The sequence below is a fragment of the Hirundo rustica genome, chromosome 28 (genome assembly GCF_015227805.2).
Source record: "Hirundo rustica isolate bHirRus1 chromosome 28, bHirRus1.pri.v3, whole genome shotgun sequence".
Classification (NCBI taxonomy): Eukaryota; Metazoa; Chordata; class Aves; order Passeriformes; family Hirundinidae; genus Hirundo; species Hirundo rustica.
The window spans coordinates 3,947,474-3,967,735 of NC_053477.1; the positions used below are offsets into that span (position 1 = coordinate 3,947,474).

Consider the following 20,262-nt stretch of genomic DNA (forward strand, 5'->3'; position numbering starts at 1 on the left):
GGGGATGGAATTTGGGGAGGGGGAGCCAGGGGAGGGGTCTCTCCCGCGTCTCTGCGGCAGCGCCCGGGGGTCCCGGCAGGGGCCGGGCAGGTGCAGCCCGGCCCGGAGAGATGGATGTGGAGCTGCGGACGGATGATAACCGAGCCCGGGGGGGGTCCGCACAGAGCCCCCCCGACCCCCGCGGCGGGCGGAAGGGCGGCCCCGGCCGAGGGGCGGGCGGAGGGCAGGGCCGGGGAGGGGAGGGGGCGGCGGCCCCGCCGGCTCTGCCCCTTCTCCGGGGCTCGGCGGAGCGCAGCCGCCCCTCGCCGCGCCCCCTCCCCGGCAGCCGGAGCTCGGCAGAAGCCGGCGGAGCCCGGCGGAGCCGCCGAGCCCGGAGCGCGCAGCGGAGCCCGGCGGGGATGCGGGAGGCGGCGAGCGGCTGAGGACCCGGCTCCGCGCCGGGCGGAGCACACGCCTCCTCCTTCCCTGCCCTGGATCTGGCATCTACCTGACCGCCTTGGGAATTATTCACATTTTTAATTTTTTTTTTTTTTTTTTAAATCGCTACCCCCCTTTTTTTAATTTTTTTTTTTTTTTTTTTTTGCCTGATTTTTAACGATTTTTTTTTCCCCCCCGCACACGTGGAGGAGCGCGTGGATTTCCTACCATGATCCTGGCAAACGCCTTCTGCATCGTCCTCTTCGTCGGTGAGTGGCCCCAGCGAGGGGTGCCGGCGGTGGGCAGGGGGTGGTGGCGGTTGTCGCCTGGCCGAGGTGGCTCGTCCCCAACGCCCCCCCCCGGGGCGAGCCCCTCCGAGCCGGCACGGGCGCTGCGGCAGGAGAGGGGCACGGCGAGGGTTTAACTTCATTTCCCATTCCCCGTCAACTTGAAACGGGGATGGGGACACGGGGGGACACGGGGGGACACGGGGGGACACGGGGGGACACGGGGGGACACGGGGGGACACAGCCCCGGCCGCCCCTCGGGACCCCCCCGCAGCCGAGCCCTGCCCGTCTCCCGTCCCTTCTCCGCCCGGATTTGCCTTTCGGGGGAAGGATTTTTCCCCTTCTCCCGCTGCCCTCCATCCTCCCCCACCCCACCCCGCGCCATTCCAGAGGTTGGGATCGCGCCGTGGAGCCTCGCCTGGCAAAGTTGGGCTTTGGGAGGCTCGGGCGTGCCTGCCTGGGGAGATCGCCGGCGCCGCGGGCGGCTCGGAGCTCCGCGCCGGGAGAACGCTGCCCGCTCCCGGGGCAGCCTCCGCTGCAAGGAGCCGCTGGAGAGGAAACAGCCCGCGATGGGTTTGGGGTGAAAAGGAATGGAAACGGGATTTTTTTTTTTTTTTAATTTTATTTTATTTTAATTTGCCCTCCGCGGCTCGGGCGTGTCGCGCTCCCGGTGCCATTCCCGGCTCCCGCACCCCGCGGCTGCCTGGGGCGTGATCCCAGCTCGCTGCGGCGCCCGGAGAACTTCGCGGGGCCGGCCTGGGCTCGGGGGCGAGGGACGGGGACAGGGGACAGGCGACGGGCGGGCCTCTGAGGGAGACTTGAAGGTTGGCACAGCCTCGTTCCAGAGGGACGCGGGGCTGGGGCCGCTCGGGGTCCCCTGGAACGGGGGGGCTCGGGCTCTGCCCTGCTCCCGGCGCCCCCCGAGCTGGGGTGCCCGGGGCGGTGGGGGACCCCCCGAGCCTTCGGGGAGGGGGCGGAGAGAGGCCTGAGCCCGGAGGGGTCGGGGGGTGCCGGGGTCTGGGGGCTCAGAGCGACAGAAAGGGGGGGCGGGATGGGGACAGCCCCGTGCCCGAGGGGGGCAGGATGCTCCAGCCCGGCTGCAGGCACAGCTGCACAGCTGGACGCGTGTCCAGGCACAGCTGGATGGCTCCTGGAGAGATTTGGGGCGCAGGGACCTCCGGGGGGGACGGGGGTGCCACACCTCAGGCATCCAAAGCCCTCACCGCGGGGTTGGCAGCGAGGCAGGACCCGGTGTCCCTCCCTCCATTCCTGGGTGTTCCCCCCAATTCCAGGATGCCCTCCCCAATTCCAGGATGTCCCCTTCTCCAATTCCAGGGTGTCCCCTTCTCCAATTCCAGGGTGTCCCCTTCCCCAGTTCCAGGGTGTCCCCTTCCCCAATTCCAGGATGCCCTCCCCAATTCCAGGGTGTCCCCTTCTCCAATTCCAGGGTGTCCCCTTCCCCAGTTCCAGGGTGTTCCCCCCAATTCCAGGGTGTCCCCTTCCCCAATTCCAGGGTGTTCCCCAGGTTCTGTGGGCGCAGGGCGAGGCCGAGCAGCTGGACCCCGAGCAGGGACGCTGCACCCCCAGATTTAGGGATGGGGCGTCCTCACAGCGAGAATCCTGGAGCGGGGAACATCCAGCTCTTCCCATCCGGGATAATTCCTGGGCAAATCCAGAAAATCCCTTCGGTCCTGGCTGGGAAAGCTGCGTGTTCCGGAGCGATCCTCGCCAGGAGGAATATTTCCCTCTAAAGCTGCCGGCTGTGCAAAGGTCTCCGGCAGAAGCGGAGCGGGAGAACACGGATTAGAGAGCTCGGGAAGAGGCTGCTGGAGCCGGGAGAAGCCGTGGGAGCGGCAGGAAAAGGGGCCAGCGCCTTGTGCAGCCGCCTGCAAATCCTCCGGCACCCGGAGCCTGCCGAGGATTAGCCGGGAATTCTCTGCAGATGTTCCGGCGGTGGGAGTTCAGGGAGGGCGGCTCAGCCGGGAGGGGTCTTTTTTTTTTGGGTGGGGGGAAATAGAAAATCTCCCTCCTCAGCTTCGCCCTCCATCCGAAGTCCCCGCCGGAGCCTCGGTGGGAATGCGGAGCCGGGAGGAGCTGGGGGCTGCAGGAGGAGCTCCCAGCCTGATTCCTGCGGGATTTGGGGGCACCACAGAGGGCTGTGCCGGCCCTTCCTGCTCCAGGATCTGCCGGCATTCCCGGCTCCCGCGGTGCCGGATGCTCCCGGTGCTGCCGAGGCGCTCCCAGGAACCCGTTCCCTGCAAAACCGTGGGAGAAACAAAAGGCAGAATCCAGGAGGATCGGGGCCAGCTCAGGCGCACGGCCCAGCCCTGCTGCTGGATTTATCCCGGGGACCCCGATCCCGCCCGCCCCAGGGCACGCGGGGATGCTCCAGGTGCTCCTTTCCTGCCCCTGGAGACAGGAATGCGGCCAGAGGAGGGGATTTTTTGGGAAGAGGCTTCTGGAGAAGTGTGAGTTGGAGCTGGGAATGTGCTTGGGGCAAGCACGGCTGGAGCTGGAGCTGGAGCTGGAGCTGGAGCTGGAGCTGAGCTGGGAGAGGATGGAATGTCGGGGAGCTCTGGAATGGTTCTCCAGGTCCAGGGGAGCTCTGGAATGGTTCTCCAGGTCCAGGGGAGCTCTGGAATGGTTCTCCAAGCCCAACAGAGCTCTGGAATGGTTCTCCAGGTCCAGGGGAGCTCTGGAATGGTTCTCCAAGCCCAACAGAGCTCTGGAATGGTTCTCCATGCCCAGTGGAGCATTGGAATGGTTCTCCAAGCCCAACAAAGCTCGGGAATGGTTCTCCATGCCCAGTGGAGCTCTGGAATGGTTCTCCCTACCCCACAGAGTTCTGGAATGGTTCTCCATGCCCAGTGGAGCTCTGGAATGGTTCTCCCTACCCCACAGAGTTCTGGAATAGCTTCCCACTCCCAGTGGAGCTCTGGAATATCTCTCCCTGCCTGGTGGAGCTCTGGAATGGCTCTCCATGCCCAGCGGAGCTGTGGGAAGGCTCTCCACGCCCATGGAATTCTGGAATGGCTCTCCATGCCCAGCGGAGCTGTGGGAAGGCTCTCCATGCCCAGCGGAGCTGTGGGAAGGCTCTCCACGCCCATGGAATTCTGGAATGGCTCTCCACGCCCATGGAATTCTGGAATGGCTCTCCACGCCCAGCGGAGCTGAGGGATGAATCTCCGTGTCTGGTGGAGCTGTGGGGTGGTTTTTCAAACCCAGTGGAGCTCTGGAATAACTCTCCGTGTCCATGGAGTTCTGGAATGGCTTCCCACACTCAGTGGATCTGTGGAATGGCTCTCCGCGCTCCGTGGAGCTCTGGAATATCTCCAGCGCCCTGGAGCGCTTTCCCTGTGGCCAGGGCTGCAACAGGATCAGGTTTTCCCAGAGGTTTTCCCAGCTGGATGACTCGGGATGGGATTTCCCAGTGTGCGAAGGCACAAAATTCCAAAGGATCATCCCAAAGCATCGTCCAAGGCTCCGGCATTCCCAGCCCCGGGATCAGCGTTTGGGGGTGCCGGGGTTGTCCCTCCATGGATCCCTCCCGTGTGGAATATAACCCTGCCAGGCCAGGCCCGGCCTTCCCGAGGGGAATCTGCAGCTCCAGGCTGGATCTAACGTGGATGTGGGGGCTCCTGGACACGGCTCTGGGAACCCAGCGGGGACATCGGGATCCCTGGGATCTGTGGGATCTGTGGGATCCGTGGGATCTGTGGGATCTGCTCCTCGGAGTGACCGCAGCCAGCCAAAGTGTCCCCACCTGGGCACTGCCCCCCCTGAGCCCTGTCCCCCCTCAGAGCCCCCCTGGCAGCCACGGTGGGCAGAGCTGTCCTGGGCCGCTCATTCCAGGGACAGGGACCTGTGACAGGGACAGGGATCTGCTCCAGGGCCAGGGATCTGCTCCAGTGTCACCTGCTCCAGGAACAGGGATCTGCTCCAGGGCCAGGGATCTGCTCCAGTGTCACCTGCTCCACGGACAGGGATCTGCTCCAGGGCCGGAGATCTGCTCCAGTGCCAGGAATGTGCTCCAGTGCCACCTGCTCCAGTGCCACCTGCTCCAGTGCCACCTGCTCCAGTGCCACCTGCTCCAGTGTCACCTGTTCCAGTGCCAGGGACCCCCCCCAGTGTCACCCACTCCAGTGCCACCTGCCCCAGTGCCACCTGCTCCATTGTCCCCTGATCCATTGTCACCTGCTCCATTGTCACCTGCTCCAGTGCCAGGGATCTGCCCCAGTGCCACCCTCCCCAGTGCCACCCTCCCCAGTGCCACCCGCCCCAGTGCCACCCTCCCCAGTGCCCCCCGCCCCAGTGCCACCTCTCCCGTGTGACACGGCAGCCAGGGACGCGTGCCCGCCCGCGGGAGGGGCACACTCGGGTGGCCCGTGTCGCGTTCCTGTGGGTGTCACTGTCCCCCTGCCACGCCCGGGCTGCGCAGGGGCCGCCGGCGGTGGCGGGACGGGAACGCGCCGCCCTCGGGGACACCGGGGCGGGCAGGGAGCGGGGTCCCCTCCCCAGCACCCCCCAGGGTCCCCTCCCGCTCCTGCCGTTCCCGGTTTTGCCGGCTCCGGGTTTTTCCCTGGAGGGAGGCCGGCAGTGGCAGCGGGTCCTGCCCAGCCCGTCCCCATGGCCGGGGGAGGCGACACCAGCGCTGCCTGTCCCCAGTGCCCCCGAGAGGGGACGAGCCAGGGCTTTGCCTGGGCTGGAGTGAGCAGGAATCTGATTTCGGGAGGAAAAAGGGAAGGCGGGAAGGATGGGGATGGTGGGAGAGGTGTGGGAATGAGGGGACAGGGACAGGGACAGGGACAGGGACAGGGACAGGGACAGAGCCGGCCGGGCTGGCGCGGTGCCCTCCCGGAGGGCAGAGCCCGCTCCGAGCCCCAGCTGCCCCGCGGCCCTGCCAAGGCCGTGCGCTCCAAAATCCGTGAGTCGGACTCCCAAAATTCCCGCACACGGCCCGGAGAATCGGGAGGGAGTCGCTGCTTCCCGCGGCACGCGGGGTTACTGATCTGCGTGCATGGAACAAGGAACGCCAGGGGTTAACCCCGCAGCCGGGAATTCCAGCTGCTGCGACATCCCTGGGAGCGTTCCTGGACAGGGCTTGGAGCAGCCTGCGGTGGGGAAGGTGTCCCTGCGCGCGGCACGGGGGATTTTATCCCCCCCCCAAAAAATCATTTTTCCCACCCAGACCATTCCATGATTGTAGGATCTCATTCCAGCCCCTTCCACATTCCCAGGTTTCTCCGAGGTGGCTTTGGGCACTTCCAGGGATGAGGCGGCCGCAGCTCCTCTGGGAATTCCATCCCAGCCCCTCCCCGGGGGGAATTCCTTCCATTTATGCAGCCTCAACTTCCCATCTTTCAGTTCGACCTCTAAAGCCCCTTCCAAGCCCAACCATCCCGAGATTCCCGTGGCACTCCCAGGCTTTCAGCTCCGTCTTTAAAAACATTTCCAAGCCAGACAATTCCCTGGCATCCCCAGGTTCTTTCGGTTCAATCCTTAAAAGCCCTTCCAACCCAGACACTTCCATGATTCCCAGACAATTCCGTGATTCCCAGGCCGGGTTTAGCCGGGCTGGGCTGACCTCAGGTGTCTCACCAGGGTGGGGACACCACCACCACCCTTGGTAAAATTCCCTCTCCTTCTGTGGAAGGAAAAGGAGAAAAAAGGCAGGAAAAAGCAAATTAAAGCCCGGGGTGAAAAAACCTCGGCCGGCTGCAGGCGCAGGCACAGCTCCCTCATCCTCGGGCACACCTTTCCCGCAGAATTCCAGAATTCCCAGCTGGCTTTGGGCTGGAGAGGGGCTTAAAAATCTCATCGCAACCTCCCTGCCATGGGCAGGGACCGCTGAGGGAGGGAACCCCAGGAGGGGAGGGAGCTCTGAGGGAAAATGTTCCAGGAGGAGAGGATGCTCCTGCATGAAGGTGCTCCAGGACGTGAGGATGCTCTGGGTGAGGGGAGCTGCACGAGGTGAGGGTGCTCCAGGAGCAGAGGGTGCTCCAGGAGCAGAGGGTGCTCCAGGAGCAGAGGGTGTTCCAGGAGCAGAGGATATTCCAGGAGCAGAGGGTGTTCCAGGAGCAGAGGGTGCTCCGGTGAGGTGCTCCAGGACGTGAGGATGCTCTGGGTGAGGGGAGGGAGCTGCAGGAGGTGAGGGTGCTCCAGGATGTGGGGATGCTCTGGATGCGGGTGCTCTGGGTGAGGATGCTCCAGGAGGGGAGGGTGCAGCAGGAGGTCAGGATGCTGTGCGTGAAGGTGCTCCAAGAGAAGATGTTCCAGGAGGGGAGGGTGTTCCAGGAGCAAAGTGTGCTCCAGGATGTGAGGATGCTCTGAGTGAGGATGCTCCAGGAGGGAAGGGAGCAGCAGGAGGTCAGAATGAGTGAGGGCGCTCCAAGAGAAGGTGCTCCTGGAGGGGAGGGTGTTCCAGGAGCTAAGGGTGCGAGCTCCAGGAGGTGAGGCTGCTCTGGGGGGTGAGGCTGCTCTGGAGGCGAAGCTGCTCTGGGTGAGGATACTCCAGGAAGTGAGGCTGCTCCAAGAGTGGCTGCTCCGAGTGTGGCTCGTCTCGGGGTGAGGCTGCTCTCGGGGTGAGGGTGTTCTGGGGGTGAGGGTGTTCTGGGGGTGAAGCTGCTCCAGGAGGTGAGGCTGCTCTCGGGGTGCGGCTGCTCTGGTGGTGGCTGCTCCGAGCGTGGCTGTTCCTCTCGGGGTGCGGCTGCTCCGAGCGCGGCTGCTCTCAGCGCGGCTGCTCTCGGGGTGAGGCTGCTCTCGGGGTGAGGCTGTTCCGAGCGTGGCTGCTCCGAGCGTGGCTGCTCCGAGCGCGGCTGCTCTCGGGGTGAGGCTGCTCTCGGGGTGCGGCTGCTCCGAGCGTGGCCGCTCACCTCCCTCCCTCCCCTCTCCCCTCCTCTCTCCCCGGCTCTCCTCCCCCGGGCCCAGACGAGATCCTGCGCTCGCTGGCCGGGCCCCCATCGCCCCCGGGGCCGGCCCCGCCGGGCTGGCGAGCGCCCGTGGACTGCGTGCGAGCCAACGAGCTGTGCGCGGGCGAGCCCGGCTGCAGCTCCCGCTACCGCACGCTGCGGCAGTGCCTGGCCGGGCGCGACAGGAACACCATGCTGGCCAACAAGGAGTGCCAGGCGGCGCTGGAGGTGCTGCAGGAGAGCCCCCTGTACGACTGCCGCTGCAAGAGGGGCATGAAAAAGGAGCTGCAGTGCCTTCAGATCTACTGGAGCATCCACCTGGGGCTGGCCGAAGGTAAGGAGCCCTGGGGAGGCGGGGACGGGAAAGGGAGAGGGATCCCAAATGGAGGGGCCTGGGGAGATGGGGATGGAGAGAGGGATCCCAAATGGAGAGGCCTGGAGAGATGGGAATGGATAGAGGGATCCCAAATGGAGAGGCCTGGGGAGATGGGGATGGGAAAGGGAGAGGGATCCCAGTGGAGAGCTCCAGGGGGAGGGATCCCAGATGGAGAGCCCCTGGGGAGGTGGCGATTGGGGAAGGGAGAGGGATCCCAAATGGAGAGGCCTGGGGAGATGGGGATGGAATGGATAGAGGGATCCCAATGGAGGGGCCTGGGGAGATGGGAGAGTGAAAGGGATCCCAAATGGAGAGGCCTGGGGAGAGGGATCCCAAATGGAGACACCCGGGGAGATGGGGATGGGAAGAAGGATCCCAAATGGAGAGGCCTGGGAAGATCCAGGTTGGGGAGAGGGAAAGGGATCCTCAGTGGAGAACCCTTGGGAGGTGGGGATGGGAGAGGGAAAGGGATCCCAAATGGAGCACCAACTGGAGAGATGGGGATGGGGAGTGGGATCCTCCAGTGGATCAGGTTGGGAGTGCTGGGAATGGGGAGAGGAGAGGGATCCTCAAATGGAGAGGCCCGGGGAGATCCAGACTGGGGAGAGGGAAAGGGATCCCAGTGGAGAGCCATGGGGAGATAGGGGTGGGAAGTGGGATCCCAAATGGAGAGCCTTGGGGAGATCTGGATGGGAGAGGAATCCCAAATGGCGAGCTCCGGGGAGAGGGATCCCAAAGGGAGAGCCCTGGGGAGATGGGAATGGAGAGAAGGATCCCAGTGAAGAGCCCTGGGGAGATGGGGGTGGGAGAAGGATCCTCCAGAGGATCAGGTTGGGAGTGGTGGGAATGGGGAGAGGAGAGGGATCCTCAAATGGAGAGCCCTGGGGGTGGTGGGGACGGGGAGAGGGGCTTGGGTGAGCTGGGGGAAATGGGGTGGAAGGTGGTCCAGCAGGTGAGCAGGCCGGGGAATTCAGATGAAAGCTCCACAAAATTGGGATGAAAACCCCACAAAACCCAGATGAAAACCCCAGGAAGGAGAATTGGGCACCCCGGGAAATTCAGACGAGCACCCCCGGGAAATTTAAACGAAAACCTCACAGAAGTCGGATGAAACCCCCAGGAAATTCAGATGGGCGCCTCGGACTCAGCTCTGGGAGGCCCCAAACCTCAAAATCACCCGGACTGGCAGAAGAGATCTGCCCTCAGCAGGGAGCTCGGGATGAGATTTTAAAACCCCTTTCCAGCCCAAAACAGGCTGGGAATTCAGGAATTCTGTGGGAAAGGTGCACCAGAGGATGAGAGAATTGTACCTGAGAGTGGGAAAACTTCCAGAGGATGTGGGGGAGCCGCGGCTGAGCCCACGGCCCCCCTGGGTGAAATTCCCTTCAAATCTGGGTCAGCCGAGCCCCAAACCCCGGCCCAGAGCAGGAATTACGCCGTAATTGTTTTCTCCCCCTCATTAGCGGCCGGCACTGAGCAGCTTCCCGGGGTTTTTTTTTCGGGAATGAATGAGGGAATGGGGCTGGGAAGCGGAGGTGGGAAGAGCAGCGATCCAGGAGAGGCGGCAGCTCCTCTAACCCGCAAAAGCCAGGCGGGCGGAGAAGCAGCGAGGAAGCCGAATTCGGGGTGGTTTTTTTTTGGCGGAAATTTTGGTTTTCCCCCTCCTCCCGTGCGGCGCCGGGGCTGCGGGATCCCGGCAATCCCGGCTCCAGCCTCATTCCTGGGGGTTAATTGCGGCTCGGCCGGCTCCAGGCAGGTCCAGCGCCCTTTTAATGCCCGGTAATTTCCCTGGCGAGCAGCAGGAGTCAAGCGGGCCGTTAATTATTTATGGCCGAGGAGCGGGAGGCTCTGGAATAGCGTGGGAAAGCAGGAGAGGGGAGAGGGAGCGGCCTGGAGAGGGGTTTGGATCCCGCTCCCATTCCCGGGGATGCTCAGGAGCCGCCCCGGGGGGCGTCGTCCCCAAATTCCCGAGAGCAGCGGTGACATCGCTGGGGGCACGCAGGGATCGGCGACTTTCCCTGGCAAAATTCCCGGGAATGCCGCGGCAAAGCAGCGTTTGGATCCTGTCCCCGCTCCCGGGGATGATCAGGGGCCGCTCTCGGGGGTGCTGTCCCCAAATCCCAGTGTCCGGAGGTGGCAGATGGGGACAGCCCAGCCCCGCGTCCCAGCGGGGGCCTTTTCCAACCCGAAATTCCCGGGAATGTGGCTGGGCTGGGAGCAAACCTTCCTGCTTCGCTCCCCGCCCTGGGTTTCCAAGCGATCCCCGAATTCCGCAGGAAGAAAAACCGTTTCTGCGTCGGGGTAATAACTCCGGGATGATTTTGGTGGAAAACCCGGAGTTCCCGGGATGAATTCCCGGAATTCCCGCTGCTCCCACCACTGGGGCGGGCAGGAGAGGGAGGCACGGTCCCAGTCCCGGCTCCAGCGGGGTCCAGCCCTTCCCATTCCGCCTGGAATTCTTCGTGTCCTGGAGGATTCGGGACCCTCCGGGATGCATCCAGGGATTTTGGGGGAAGGAAGGAGCTGGGGCTTTCAAAGTCCCTTTGTTTATATTTATATTTTTACGTGCATTGTTGATTTTTTGGGAAATTTTTCCTGTGGTTCCCGGGGTTTGGGGAGAGCCTTTCCTCCCCTGGGAGCTGCTCTGTCCTGAAATCCGATTTTTTAAATTTGTTTTTCTGGAGTTGAGCCCACCAAAATCGAAGGTGGGAGAGGGGAGGGATGATTTTTTTTTTTCTCCAGCCTGGCTCGGGATCCCTTTGGAAGGTGTGGATTGGGATAAACCCCCGGAGCACTGAGGGGGGTCAGTGGTGAGGGGCTGCATTTCCCCACGGAAATATTCCCATTTTCCCAAGGAATGGGGGTGGAAAACCATCCCACAATGGGGTGGCTTTTTTAGATTTTTAGGGTTTTTGTTTTGGTTTGGTTTTTTTTAGTTTTTTAGGAGTTTTTTTAGGGTTTTTTGTAACAACAAAAGAACCCAGAGCTGAGTGCGGACCCCAAAACCTCCAGCCTCGACCTCAGCGTCCATCCCCATGGAACACTGACATTCCCAATCCCAGTTCCCGAGCTCCTGGAACCCTCTGGGGTGCGGCCTCTCCCAAACCCATCCCAGGACCCAGCCCCGACCTCCCAGAGCAGCCAAAACTCCCCGAACCACCCCAAATCCCCCTTTCCCTTTAATTCCATCTCTTGGAAATCATTCTCCTTTTCCCTCCCCGGAACCAGGACGGGGATTCCCGTGCCTGGAGCAGGCTGAGATCATTCCCGGGCTTTAATTTGCTTTTTTTTCCTCTTTTCTTTCCCTTTTTCCCTCCTTTTCCTCCCGCGGAAGGAGAGGAATTTTACGAAGCCTCCCCGTACGAGCCGGTCACCTCTCGTCTCTCTGACATATTCAGACTCGCTTCAATTTTCTCAGGTAATAAAAAGCGCCGTGTTTTCATCTGCTGCCTCCCGGCGCAGAGCTGCTCCCGGCCCGGGAAATCCTCCCCTTCCCTCCCTCCTTCGCTCCTCCAGCCTCTCCTTCCCTTCCGTTTCCCGGGAATTTCGGCGTCCCGAGCATCGCTTTTGGGGGGTTGGATGCGTTTTGGGGTGGATTCTTCCCGTTTTAGATCGCCCCGGGCTGGGCTTTAGGGTTTTGTCCTCTTGGCCTCCAGCCTGGGTTTATATAAAGTTGCTGGAAAACCTGAAAAGCTCCCGGAATTCCCTCAATTCCTGCTGTCCCCAGCGCTGGGGGAGGCGCAATCCCCTGGGAATCCGTTCCGGGTGGGATTCTTTGTGTCCTGGAGGATTTGGGATCCCGAGCTCTGGGAAACGGCTGGGAGAGGGAGGTTGAGACCCTTGGAGCGTCCTGGTGTCCCTTGGAATATCCCAGTGTCCCCTTGGAATATTCCTGAGACCCTTGGAGCATCCGTGTGTCCCCTTGGAATATCCCAGTGTTCCCTTGGAGCATCCCGGTGTCCCTTGGAATATCCCAGTGTCCCCTTGGAATATACCTAAGACCCTTGGAGCATCCTGGTGCCCCTTGGAATATTCCAGTGTCACCTTGGAATATTCCAGTGTCACCTTGGAATATTCCTGAGACCCTTGGAGCATCCCGGTGTCCCTTGAAATATCCCGGTGTCCCCTTGGAGCATCCCTCAGCCCCTTGGAATATCCCTCAGCCCTCTGGGATCCTTTGGAGCATCCCCCGTGTCCCTTCGGAGCATTTCCATGTCCCTTAGAACATCCCAGTGTCCCTTGCAGCATCACTTGGATTCCCTTTGGAATCCCTTGGAGCATCCCTGCATCCCTTCGAGCGTCCCAGGGTCCCTTTGGAACATCCCCGGGCCCTTTGGAATTCTTTGGAGCATCCCGGCGTCCCCTGGAGCATCCCAGCGTCCCCTCCGGGGATCCCAAACTCCGCCACCATCCCGGGAACTTTGTTTTCCCACCCGTTTCCATGAGAAACCTTCCCGGTGCCCTTCCTGCCCCCAGTTCCCGCCGGGCTGCGGGGTTTCGGGGGGTCCCGGTGTCCCCACAGCTCGGGGACGCTCCCGGTGTCACCTGGGGACAGCTCGGAGCGGGGCCGTGACGCTGGCGCTGTCACCGCTGTCACCGCTGTCACCCGCCGTGAGTTTTCCAGCCTTTTCCAGGTGAATTTTCCCCGGGAGCTCGGCGCGCGGGGTTTTTTTGGGATGACGTTGCCACCCCTCTCCCCCCTCCCGTCTCGCCTTTTTTTGGGATTACATCGGCGTCAGGAAAACGCTGGAGCTGCCGGGAAGTCTGGGAAGCGGCGAGTCTGGAGCGGGATTAGTTATCCAGGAAAACGGAGCGGGAGGCGCGGGAAAAGCTTGGCTGGGGGATTTTGGGGATGGGGAAGGCGGGGATGGACACCGAGCCCCGCAGCGACGGAGTTCCCGGAGCAGCTCCCGGAGAAGGAGCTGTTAATTACCTGCAGGGATAATTGGGAGCCGAGGGATTGGCTGGGCCCCTCCGGGGGCTGCGTAACCCGCGTGTAACCCGCGTGTAACCCGGGTGTAACCCGGGTGTAACCCGCGTGTAACCCGCGTGTAAACAGCGCGGAGCCAGTGCTGCGGGACCGGGCAGAGGATCCGGGGTGCTCATCCCTGCTGGATCCTGGGAATGCTCACCCCTGCTGGATCTGGGGATGTTCATCCCTGCTGGATCCGGGATGTTCATCCCCGCTGGATCCCGGGATGCTAATCCCCGCTGGATCCCGAGGTGCTCATCCCTGCTGGATCCTGAGGTGCTCATCCCTGCTGGATCCCGGGATGTTCATCCCTGCTGGATCCCGGGATGTTCATCCCTGCTGGATCCCGGGAATGCTCATCCCTGCTGGATCCTGGAATGCTCATCCCTGCTGGATCCCGGGATGTTCATCCCTGCTGGATCCCGGGATGCTAATCCCCGCTGGATCCCGAGGTGCTCATCCCTGCTGGATCCCGGGGTGCTCATCCCTGCTGGATCCCGGGATGTTCATCCCTGCTGGATCCCGAGGTGCTCATCCCTGCTGGATCCCGAGGAAATCACAGCCCGGGGGAGCAGGGAGAGGCTCCTGTCGGGAATTCTCCCTGCGGAGCACCGCACCCGAGCGCTGGGTGGGCATGGAACCCTCTCTCCATCCCCGGCAGCGCTGCCCCATCCTCCTCCTCCTCCTCCTCCTGTCCTCGTCATCCTCCTCCTCCTCCTCCCGGTCCCCAGGGCCGCGGGGACACGCCGAGGGGACACGCCGAGGGGACACGCCGCGGGGACACGCCGAGGGGACACGCCGAGGGGACACGCTGAGGGGACACGCCGAGGGGACAGCTGGTGGCCTCAGCCCCCGTCCCCAGCTCCTCGGGCCCGGTTTCCCTCTCCGCTCATGAAATTTTCATGCTCGTGCTTTATTAATGAGCTCCCCGGGAGCTTCCAGAGCCGCGGATCCATTAAAATGCGGCCGGGGCCCTGCAGGGCCGGGGCAGGGCAGGAGCGATGATCCCGAGCAGGAGGAGAGGGGCTGGAGCTTCCCTCGGCTCCCAAAATCCCGGCTTTGCGCCGGGAACGCGCTCGCCGCTTCCAGGGCTCGGGGCCGGGCTGGTCCGGGGTGCTCAGGGCGTCCCCCAAAAAACAGGGGAGGATTTAGGATTTGCCCTCTTGGTGAAAAGATTTGGGGTTTTTAAATCTCTAGGGAGACCCGGGTGTCCCTCACCCCTTTCCCCACCAAAATCCTCCTTTCCCCCACCTCTTCAATCCTGCTTTTCCCCACCTCTTCCATCCCTTTTTCCTTTTTATTGGGATCCCCGAATCCTCAGGAACCCTGAATCCTTCAGAGTCCTTGGGATCCCTGAATCCTCGGAATCCCTGAATCCTTCAGAGTCCTCAGGATCCTGGAATCCTTCAGAATCCTCGGGAACCCTGAATCCTTCAGAGTCCTCGGGATCCCTGAATCCTTGGGATCCCTGAATCCTTCAGAGTCCTGGGGATCCCTGAATCCTCAGGAACCCTGAATCCTTCAGAGTCCTTGGGATACCTGAATCCTCGGGATCCCTGAATCCTTCAGAGTCCTCGGGATCCCTGAATCCTCAGGAACCCTGAATCCTTCAGAGTCCTTGGGATACCTGAATTCTCGGGATTCTGGAATCCTTCAGAGTCCTTGGGATCTCTGAATTCTCGGGATTCTGGAATCCTTCAGAGTCCTTGGGATCCCTGAATCCTCGGGATCCCTGAATCCTTCAGAGTCCTTGGGATCCCTGAATCCTTCAGAGTCCTTGGGATCCCTGAATACCCAGGATGCCAGAATCCTTCAGAATCCTCGGGATCCCGGAATCCTCGGGATCCCAGCAGGGCGGTGCTGGTGGCTCTCAGCTTGGGGACAATGGGACAAAGGCTCCCCCCAGCTCTGTCCCCCTCCAGGGGTGGCTGTGGGACCCGGGGGCTAATTAGCAGCACCCTGCAATTAGGCCAATCAGGAGCCTTCCCTTGGCGCCAGCAGAAGCTGGGAGCCGGCGGAGGAGAATCCATGGATTCGGCCGGGCTGTGGAGGGGAGGGAATGAGGGATGAGGCAGCTTCAGGAGCAGCACCTGGGCCACGGAGGGTGATCCATCATTCCGAGTGAAAAAAAAAAAAGGGAAATTCAGCGTTTGTTCCCAGGCTGGAGCTTGGATTCCCGGGATGGAGGCAGGGTGGGATTCCCAGGATGGATCCGGGGTTGATCCTCTCGTCCCTTCCAGCCCTGCCCGGAGCTGTCCCAGTTTTGGGGAGCCCCAGGAGGAGCTGTGGGAGCCACGCTGGAGCTGGGCTGATCATTCCGCTTTCGGAGCCCAATAATTATTAATTAATAATTAACAATTATCCTTTGCAGAACTGACAAAAGGAAAGAAATACTGCAAATTCACGGCCTGGATTCTGCCCGGAGGGTTTTGGGGGGAGGATTGATCCTACGGATTGTGCCTGGAATGGGATGGGATCAACCCCGGGATGGGCCGTGCTGGGGATGCTGGGGGTGACAGCGATGCCAGAGGGGTGACACTGGTGTCTGTCACATCTTCCCCAAAAAACATTTCCTCCTCCTGGGTTTGAGGGCATCTCCCCGCCTTTGAGGGCATCTCCGTGGGTTTGGGGGCATTTCCTCGGGTTTGAGGACATCTCCATGGGTTTGAGGACATCTCCCTGGGTTTGAGGACATCTCTGTGGGTTTGAGGGCATCTCCGTGGGTTTGAGGACATCTCCCCATGTTTGAGGACGTCTCCCTGGGTTTGAGGGCATCTCCCCAGGTTTGAGGACACCTCCCCAAGTTTGAGGACATCTCCCCAGGTTTGAGGACATCTCCCCGGGTTTGAGAGCATCTCCCCGGGTTTGTTTGAGGACTTTTCCCTGCCCCACTTTTGATGACATCTCCCCAGCTTTGAAGGCTTCTCCCCATCCCAGCTCAAGGACATTTCCCCATCCCAGTCCTGAGGGCATCTCCCGAGGTCACGAGCATTCCCCTCACCTCAATCCCATCTCCCCAGCTTCCAAACCATCTCCCACCTTCGAGGGCACCTCCCCAACTTTACCCTCACCCATCCCTGCATCCATCCATCCATCCATCCATCCATCCATCATCCATCCATCCATCATCCATCCATCCCTCCATCCATCATCCATCATCCATCATCCATCATCCATCATCCATCATCCCTCCATCCATCCATCCTCTTCCATCTTCATCCATCATCCATCATCATCCATCCATCCATCATCCATCCCTCCATCCTCCATCCATCTCATCCATCTCATCATCCATCATCCATCAATACCATCCATCCCCTCCATCCATCCATCCATCATCCATCCATGCCATCCATCCCGCCATCCATAATCCATCCATCCATCATCCATGCCATCCTCCATCCATTCCATCCATCCATCCATCCCTCCATCCATCCATCCTCCATCATCCATCATCCATCATCCATCCATCCATCCATCCATCCCTCCATCCATCCATCCATCCCTCCATCCCTCCCATCCATCCATCCATCCATCCATCCCTCCATCCATCCATCCATCCATCCATCCATCCATCATCCATCCATCCATCCATCCATCCCTCCCTCCATCCATCCCTCCATCCATCATCCATCCATCCATCCCTCCATCCCTCCATCCATCCCTCCCTCCGTCCCTCCCTGTCTCCCCTCCTTCCTGACCGCTCTCCCTCGCTGTCCCCGGCGCAGGAATGGACCCGGCCACCACCTCCAAGAGCAACCACTGCCTGGACGCGGCCAAGGCCTGCAACCTCAACGACAACTGCAAGCGCCTGCGCTCGGGGTACATCTCCACCTGCAGCCGGGAGCTGTCGCCCACCGAGCCCTGCAGCCGCCGCAAGTGCCACAAGGCGCTGCGCCAGTTCTTCGACCGCGTCCCCGGAGAGTTCACCTTCCGCCTGCTCTTCTGCTCCTGCAAGGACCCGGCCTGCGCCGAGCGCCGCCGCCAGACCATCGTCCCCTCCTGCTCCTACGAGGACAAGGACAAGCCCAACTGCCTGGACCTGCGCGGGGCGTGCCGGGCGGATCACCTGTGCAGGTAAAGGGGGCTGGGGTGGGGAGGACGTCGGCAGCACGGCGTTGGTGTCACACCCCGGCGTTGGTGTCACACCCCGGCGTTGGTGTCAGCATCCTGGTGTTGGTGCCACACCCCGGTGTTGGTGTCAGCATCCTGGTGTTGGTGCCAGCACCTTGGAGTTGGTGTCAGCGCCTTGGAATTGGTGTCACCGCCCTGGCACTGGTGTCACCACCTTGGTGTTGGTGTCACACCCCGGCGTTGGTGCCAGCATCCTGGTGTTGGTGCCAGCACCTTGGAATTGGTGTCAGCGCCTTGGAATTGGTGTCAGCGCCTTGGAATTGGTGTCACAACCCTGGTATTGGTGTCACAACCCTGGTATTGGTGCCAGCACCTTGGAATTGGTGTCAGCACCCTGGTATTGGTGCCACACCCCGGTGTTGGTGTCACCACCTTGGTATTGGTGTCACCGCCCTGGCACTGGTGTAACCACCTTGGTATTGGTGTCACACTCTGGTGTTGGTGTCACCGTCGTGGTGTTGGTGTCACCACCCTGGTGTTTGTGTCCCTGGGCATTGGTGTCACCACCTTGGAATTGGTGTCACCATCCTGGTATTGGTGTCACCACCCTGGCATTGGTGTCACCACCTTGATACTGGTGTCACCATCCCGGCGCTGGTGTCACCATCCTGGTGTTGGTGTCACCACCTTGGTGTTGGTGTCACCACCCTGGCATTGGTGTCAGCACCCTGGTATTGGTGTCACCATCCTGGCGCTGGTGTCACCCTCCTGGTGTTGGTGTCACCATCCTGGTATTGGTGTCACCCTTCTGGTGTTGGTGTCACCCTTCTGGTGTTGGTGTCACCTGCCTGCCATCAGTGTCACCTCTCGGCCATCAGTGTCACTTCCCTGGCCACTGGTGTCACCTGGGCGCTCTGGGAGCTTCTCCTGGCACCCTCCCAGTATCAGTGCCACGCTCCTGGCACTTGTGCCACCCCCAGATATTGGTGTCACTGCCCTAGCATCGGTGTCACCCTCCTGGCACCGCTGTCACCCTCCTGACACCAGTGTCACCTTCCTGACATTGGTGTCACCCTCCTGACATCAGTGTCACCCTCCTGACACCAGTGTCACCTTCCTGGCACCGGTGTCACCCTCTCAGCACCGGTGTCGCCCTCCTGACACCGGTGTCACCCTCTCAGCACCGGTGTCACCCTCCCGTCTCCCTTTTCCCCGGGTTCCTCGGGAAGCAGCACCGGGATCGTGCCCTGGGCAGCTCCGTGGGGCCGATCCCTGGAGCCGCATCCCCCAAACCCTCTCCCGGCCGCCGAATTCCCGCTGTTCTCCCTTTGGAAGCACGGCGCTGCCAGCCGAACTCCTGCTCCTGATGAAGCCCGTTTGTCACGGGCCCCAACCCCTCCTGTCCCCGCCGGGAGCCGGATCCGCTTCCCGACCGCTCCGGCTCCTGCCGGGAGCGGGATCTTTTTCCCATCAAGGTGATGGAGTTTCCCCGGCGCTCGGCGGGGAAATAAATGCGAGCTCCGGGTCTTCCTCGGGCTGCGAGCGGAGATGTTTGAAATGTGGGAATGTGGCTTTTTATCAAAAAGTAATCCGAGGAGCCGGCGTCCATGAATAAAAGATACCCGGGAATGGCAGCTCCTCTCCATCAGCGCGCTCCGAGGTGGATGCTGCCGACGGATCCGCGCTCGGAGAGGGATAACGGGGCTGGGACGAGCTGGGGGGGCTGCGGGAGCTTTAATTCCTGCATGGAATGAAAACCCCACACAGAGAGGGAAAATGGGAAACTGGGAAGGGGCGGCAGCTGCTGGGAGTGTTTGCTCCAAGGTGGAAATGTGGATTTTTTTGGGAGAAGCATGGGAGAACCTGGATGGGGGCTCTTGCTCTGGAAAATGCCCAAATCTGGGATTTTTTTTGGTGTTGGTTTAGCTGTCGAGTTTTGCTGTAACCTCGGGGATTTTCTTTCCTCGGGATGGGGCGTGGATGCGCTCCTTGGGTCTGGGTTTTCAGGAGAAAATCCCATCCCATCCCATCCCATCCCATCCCATCCCATCCCATTATCCCATCCCATCCCATCCCATGGCTCCCCTCTGGCACTTCCAGCTGGGAATGATGGGACGTGAAACCCCCACGTGTCCCCTGATCCCTATGGATAAGGCAGTGCCATGGGATTTCCCATTATCCGGGATTTTATCCAGCCAAAACCCCTCCGTGTCCCCTGATCCCTATGGATAAGGCAGTGCCATGGGATTTCCCGTTATCCGGGATTTTATCCAGCCAAAACCCCTCCCTGTCCCCTGATCTCTGTGGACAAGGCAGTGCCATGGGATTTCCCGTTATCCAGGAGTTTCTCAATCCGACATCCCAGCCTGATGCTCATCCCGATCCGACTGGCGAGGGCACTGGAGCCGGAGCAGATCCCGAGTGCTCCCAGAGCCGGAGGTGACAGGGGATGAGATAATTCTCCTGCCAGAGTAATTAACCTGCCAGGGTAATTAATTAACCCTCCTGGCTCAAAGCCTGTCTCTGCCGGGATAGGATTTTCCAGAGGGGTTTTTCCAGCACGGAGATCGATCCAGGAGCTGCTGCTCCTGTCGGACGAGACTTCCGCCCCTAGAAGGAACCGGAGGAGAGGGAGGAGGAATATTCCAGCCTGGAAAACAGCCCTTGCAGAGGTTTTCCTGGCTCTCCGTGCTGTTTTTTCCTTGGGTCACAAAGGCGAAGCCACCAGCTGCTCCATCCTGCCGGGAATGTGGAATGTTCTGGATGCTTTAACCACCGGGGAGCACATTCCCTGCTGTCCTTCCAAGGGCACGGAGGGTCCGGGATGTCCCTCCTTGTGTCCCCTCACGGACTCGGATCCCGGCGAGGGGACACGACCTTTGGAGTGCAGCATCCGGCTCCTTCTGGGCTGAAATCCCAGATTTTTCGCTCCACAGAAATCCAACGGCCTCGACCCGGCCGCGAATCCCGCGGGAGCTGCCCCAGGACTCTGGGAGCAATGGAGCCGTGATCTGTGCAGCTCTTTGTGCAGCTCGGGAAGCTTTTCCCAGCGCAGGAGATTTTTCCCAGTATTTCCCCCAGCTTTTCCCTCAGCTTTTCCCTCAGCTTTTCCCCAGCTTTTCCTCAGTTTTCCCCAGCTTTCCCCAGTGCAGGAAGCTTTTCCCACTTTTTCCCAGCTCAGGAAGTTTTTCCCAATTCAGGAAGATTTTTTCTCCATCTTTTCCCCCA

The 20,262-nt window shown here is 61.3% G+C and overlaps 1 protein-coding gene across 1 annotated transcript in view; it reads left to right on the forward strand.

The window, feature by feature from the left end:
* Positions 1–646: 646 nt before the first annotated feature.
* The window catches only part of GFRA2 (GDNF family receptor alpha 2), a 28,558-nt gene continuing 8,942 nt past the window's right edge, over positions 647–20,262 (forward strand). The window contains exons 1-4 of the mRNA XM_040087613.2: positions 647–686; positions 7,632–7,946; positions 11,323–11,406; positions 16,689–17,037. Of these exons, the coding sequence (XP_039943547.1) occupies positions 647–686; positions 7,632–7,946; positions 11,323–11,406; positions 16,689–17,037 (788 nt within the window). The remainder of the gene's footprint in view (positions 687–7,631; positions 7,947–11,322; positions 11,407–16,688; positions 17,038–20,262) is intronic.